Here is a 5,929-nt window from a genome sequence, read left to right on the forward strand (position 1 = left end):
CCTCCCCTGACACCTCAACACCTGTTTTCACTTGAGAAAGCATTTTACAAACTGGGAAAAACTCTTCCCCCAGATTCTTCCATCTGCTGACTTGATGGATGTTTACCCATTTCTCATACTTCCCATTCCCAATCTTCAGCAGCAGAGTGTGGATGAGGATGCAAACTCCTGAGTGTTTCTTTCATAACTGGTAACTGAACTCTGCTCTCCTCGTAGCTCCTGCCCTGCAGGCACCTGTGATGGATGCACTTTCTACTTTCTATGGGAAAGTGCAGAAGCTTGTCCCCTCTGCACGGACCAAGACTACCATGAGATTGAGGGAGCCTGCAAAAAAGGATTTCAGGTACAGGACCCATGTCTCAAAGTCAAATGAGCTCATTTGGGTATAACTTGGACTCTTGTTGAAATTTGGTGTTCAAATGGATATGTGAGTTGGAAGATCTCAGCCTGGGCTCTGAGCTGGCTTGGATGAAAGCTGAGGGAGAAGCTGTGTTAGATTCAGGAATGTTTGTGTCAATGGTAGTGTGTTCCTTGTAAGAGAGCTGACTTGTGCTGACCAGCTGTGTAAGGATGTGAGCTCTCAGTGCGTTCATACATGCAGAACAATTATTTCTGAAGGATGGAGTGCCTAAAGGACTTCAGTTCTTTCATAGCCATAAACATCAGGGACAGGCTAGGAAAGGTTTCCAAATGTCTGTTCATAAATTCATCCTACTTAGTTGCAATTTTTACTGCTGCCTTCTCTAGTCAAATATTAGGAAGTCCTTCCACAGAGCTGTCCTGTTGAACCATAGCTCCTGTGCAGGCACAACTTATTCCCAATAGCTGTCCAGCCCATATTGTGTCACATGGAGAGCTGTACAGAGGAGGAAATCTTTTTGCCATGCCTGAACCTGAAGGCACAAGCAAGGGGATGACTCATTAGACAATATAACTAAAAACCTGAAGTCTGAAAACCTAAGGGATGTGTTTTGGTTTGCTTTTACTGAAAAGTTATCTGACCATTCTACCTCAGAAAAAAATTGTTTTCTGTAAGTCTAAACAGTTCTCTCTTTTCCCACAAGCAGCTCACTTTTTGGTGTTCTTTGTTTGAAAGGAAACCTTGTATGTATGGAATGAGCCAAAGCATTGCATTAAAGGAGTTTCCTTGCCAGAAAAAAAGACCAGCACTTGTGAAACAGTGGATTTTTGGCTTAAAGTTGGAGCTGGTGTTGGTGCTTTCACAGCCGTTCTGCTCATAGCCTTGACTTGCTATTTTTGGAAGAAGAACCAGAAGTGAGTACTGTAAATTGTGTTCTATATAAAAGTTAGATAAAAGCTTGATGGAATGACTTTTCCTGCATCTGACTTTATGACACTGTTGATGAGAAGTACCTTGTAGGATCAATCCATTCATTCATCAAGTTGATGTTTCTTCTGTCAATTGTGGCTATAAAAAATTCTAGTGAGGAAAAGTATAGAACATCCACAGTAATTTGCAATGGCATAATTTCCCAACAGGAAATTTTTTTTTATCCCTTGAGGGTGTGAAGTTGACTTTAGGTCAGAAGCAACATGGCTTTCTCAAGCTCTGAAGACCAGAAGGGTATCTTTAGTCTAGTTAGTCCCTTTCAGCTTGGTAAAAAATTAAGTTCTTGACCATATTGCTTAGTTCAGTTTTGGTTGTTGCCCCAACCAGCACTTCTTTATGCACTAAGTCCTCTTGACCTCCCCATGGTCTTTTGAGAAAACATGGTTCTTTTTAAGGATAGAGGGCTAATTGGAAAACAGGAGCTCAGTATATTGCCAATACTATTTTGGATATATATATATATATGTTATTGATTGAAAAGTATCTAATTTCCACTACTTCAGAAGACTCAGAAGAAGATGTGGGATGTGGGAAGACTGCAGACAATCTAAATTACAAAAACCCAGAGTATAGGACATTTGAGAAAAAATTAATCCTGTGTGGCTTTATATCTTCAGGCTGGAGTATAAATATTCCAAATTAGTGATGACAACGAACTCAAAAGAGTGTGAACTGCCAGCTGCTGACAGCTGTGCTATAATGGAAGGAGAAGATAATGAAGAAGAAATAGTATATTCAAATAAGCAGTCACTGCTGGGAAAGCTGAAATCCTTGGCAACAAAGGTGAGTAGTAATTACCAATATTAATGTTAAAAATAATTATTACCTTTATTTATTGCTGGATGTGGTGAGTCTTTGATGTTAATTTCACAGCACTGCAGCCTCCCACACACACCTCATCCAGTCCATAGTGATCTGCTGAAATCCACAGTCCGGATAAAATTAAGAATTGTTTGGTTTTGGGTAACAGCTCCTTCCTCCACAGAGAGATTTCAGTAGCATTTTTTATTGCAAGGGTGACACCAGAAAAAAACAGTTAATGGCTGAGAGAATCTTTTTGCCCAGAATCCTGCCAGGCACATCCATTGCTGAGGCAAACACAACTATTAGAGATACAAAAAATTAACACTGGCAGCACAGCCGCCAGCCAGCTCCTTGCAGCTCAGCGGGGCTGGCTTCATGGCTGACTGGAGAACCATAATTATGAGAAGGATTCAGCTGAAGAGGAAGCATCAGCTTCAGCCTGTTGCTCAACACAGCAGCCTCAGTGGGAAACAATACCAAAACAGCATTTTCTTTTGCAGTAGATGTGATGTGGATTGTTGCACGTCTGAATTGAAGCACCAAAATCTTTGGTGTCCTTTGAACATTTCTGGGAGGAGACACAGAGGGCCATCATGGTAGATCCCAAAAGCTCTTTGGTCTTTGTTCCAAATGCCTGGAAATCTGTGCTATGGAAAGGGTATTGTTGTCTTTAAGGGATTCCAGTGAGGCATCTGTTATGATCAGGATAAAGGCAAATGGCATTTCCCCTTTCATACAGTTTTGAAGTGAGTTTCTTAGAAAGCCTCTTAAAAGATCATAATAAAAATAAATTTTGAAACATTGTACTCTATTGTCCAAATAATATCTCAGAATTTTGAGTTTTGAGATTTTTTTCCTTGTATACTTTTTTTTCTTTCTGTGATTGAGTATAATGTAATCAAAACTTGTGTACTCCCTTTCTTTTCCCTTATCCTCTCCTCTCCCTCTCTCTCTCTTCCTCTTCTCTCTTCCTTTTTTTTTATTTGACTGGTATCCTCTTGCCACCTTACCTGCTCCTCAGAAATCCCTCCTAGGAGAAGTAACAATTGCACAGATAATGTGCAGAAGTTTTCCTTGACTCCAGCCTGACTATTTGTCCTGCAAAATCAATATTGTTCCTTGTGGAAAGGGGCAGAAATTCAATATTAGTTCTTAATTCAATATTGAGTATATTGAAAATATAAATAAAATTACACCACATAAAATTTTCTGGTGATGTTGCAAAAATAGAAGTAAGCTTTAGTACTTCAGTATTCAGACAACTTGAATGCCTACTTGGAGTTTTTTAATGTTCCTATATCCACTGTAGCAGGCCTCATGAGTGTTCTCCTTTTTCAACAGGCTTGTCAGATATTTCTAGGCTTGTTCCTTTTTTTACTGCTAGATGACAATAGCTGGCAAACTTAACTTCCAGTACCTCATTAGCTTACTTAGCTCTGTGTCCTGTTTCCCCGCAGATAACTCAAATTTAATATATATTTATTGAAAACAAATGTTATAGGCATTGCTTTTCATTTATGCAAAATATGAAGAAATTTATGTCCTGCTATATATGCATATAGAATACAGAAAAAACACATAGAGGAAAACAGGGGAGTAAGAGGAGAAATGTAAAATGAGAGAGAAGGAAAATCTGCAGTATCCTAACTATATGTTCAAGCTTCAGGCTATGGCATTTCTCCCAGCATGTCACAAAGTTATCAGTGGGTTTGAGTTCCCAAGGGATTGAGGGCTAGGTTTGTAATATAGAAAGGAATAACTTATTTTTTAATGAGAATATAGAAGCTAAATAATTACAAAGCTGTTTCAGATTGGGGGCTGTTCTATTTGTGTCTGTTGTTTCCACTGTGACAATACTAGGCTCTTCAGAACACGGATTTTTCACTAGATTAACATAGGACAATTTCTCCCCTTCTTATGTCTGCACCAGGCTATCCTGATTTGTGTGAGATGGCTTTAAAAATAAGATTATGAAGGTAGTTTAAGACAGTTTGCAAACTATTTGGGTGTGTATGTCCACATTTCTGGCTCACCTTGATGCCTGCTGGCCAGATGGCCAAGGCTGTCATCCAGCAAATGAAAATAGAGAGAAAAATCAACCCTCTAGCCCTGATTTTTTAAGATGGCAAATGATTTGCAGACTTGTTTTGTCTTGTGGTTCTCCCAGAGCAGGTGTTGAGATTGGATTCCAGGAGCAAGGCAGTGGTGTTCGTACTCACATGCTATGCTTCAAGCACTTTATATATTGTGAGAAACACATTAATAAGTGATAATAACCATAGAGATGATTACCTTGCAATTCCCCAGCTCAGACTACCTGTCCTATTCTATGAAAATGAAATGCAGACTTTTCCTGTACTCTCTAAAATTAGTACCATGAACAACAGCTATAGCATAATTTTTTATTTTTGCAAATTTTACAGAATTAGTAATGTTATTAAATATAAAAAGGTCAAACTGTGCATTTAATTACTGTATTAAAAATAAAGTGAAGTTTTTGGCAAAGGATATTGAGAGAAGAAGCGATTGTGCTGACTGTTGGAGAGATTTTGAGGAAATCCAGTTGATGGGAACCTGTGTTTTCTGTTTGCAGGAAAAGGAAGATAATTTTGAATCTGTTCAGCTGAAATCTTCAAGATCCCAGAATATATGAAGAATTAATGCTGCCTTCAAAGAAACAAACCTAATTTCTATTTTTACAGGACCATATTTTAAACATATTCTGGCACACATTGTAGTGGTGATCTTGGTGAGAAATACTTGGCCATTTAGGAGGAAAGACGACAGGAAGCAAACCAGAAAATTGGATTGCCTTACCATATGATTGAGTACCTTGCCAAAAAAAGAAAGCAGATGCTTGGATTCCATACTGGGAATGAAATTCAACTCAGGAAGAGATATACATACTGCAAATAACATGAATTTTTTGCATTCACCTGGGCAACGCTCAGGCATGCCATATGATTTATAGGTACCTTTCATTTCCTTCTCACTCCTTCTGCGCATATTCTAAGAAATAATTTTCAGAGAGGCCTGCAACCTCCTGCAAAGGTTGTCTGTTGTTGTTTACTGGCATAACTGTGAGTCTCTCTTGAAATCAAAATTTTAAATGGTACTTGGAATGAGCCTCAGGTGAGTTTTGAACTTTGGAAAATACTTTTGATTTTAATGCTTTGAAGGTCTGGATGGTCTGTGTAGACCTCTAATGCAAGAGGAATTGTGCTTCATCTTCAAATTGAACCCATTTTGGTGCCTAAGTCATGGCCATCAAGGTAAAACCTAGTGCTATTAAATTTAAACTTGGTAACAGCTGTTGTGTGAATTGTAGTTCTGGGCCCATGAGTTATAGGCAGTAGCAGGTTCAAACCCTATAAGGAGATGTAAAGTGGTACCTACAGTGCAAGTTACACTTGTCCCTCTCTGTGGCAGCTTGTTCTTTTAAGAGAGGTCTTTGGCCATTTTGGTTCAGTGTTCTCCTTTGGGCTGTGTAAATGTCACTTTTCCCAGGGCTGAGAACCAGCAAAGCCTGAGCTCTGGAGGTACAGCAAAAATCTCAGCTTTTAAGATCCAGGGATCAGCTCTGTCAGTGGGAGGCTTGCTAGAAATACTCAGCCTCCTTTATTCCTGGGCCCACGTGAGGAAGGGGATGGATGGATGGATGGATGGATGGATGGATGGATGGATGATGGATTGATGGATGGATGGATGGATGATGGATTGATGGATGGAGGATGGATGGATGGATGATGGATGGATGGATGGATGATGGATGGA

The 5,929-nt window shown here is 39.3% G+C and overlaps 1 protein-coding gene across 1 annotated transcript in view; it reads left to right on the forward strand.

Moving 5' to 3' along the window:
* ELAPOR2 (endosome-lysosome associated apoptosis and autophagy regulator family member 2) overlaps positions 1-5,876 on the forward strand; it is a 92,662-nt gene extending 86,786 nt beyond the window's left edge. The window contains exons 19-22 of the mRNA XM_015629204.3: positions 217-343; positions 1,097-1,275; positions 1,969-2,134; positions 4,749-5,876. Of these exons, the coding sequence (XP_015484690.1) occupies positions 217-343; positions 1,097-1,275; positions 1,969-2,134; positions 4,749-4,808 (532 nt within the window). The 3' untranslated portion in view covers positions 4,809-5,876. The remainder of the gene's footprint in view (positions 1-216; positions 344-1,096; positions 1,276-1,968; positions 2,135-4,748) is intronic.
* The last annotated feature ends 53 nt before the right edge of the window (positions 5,877-5,929 follow it).

Source organism: Parus major, chromosome 1A (genome assembly GCF_001522545.3).
Source record: "Parus major isolate Abel chromosome 1A, Parus_major1.1, whole genome shotgun sequence".
Classification (NCBI taxonomy): Eukaryota; Metazoa; Chordata; class Aves; order Passeriformes; family Paridae; genus Parus; species Parus major.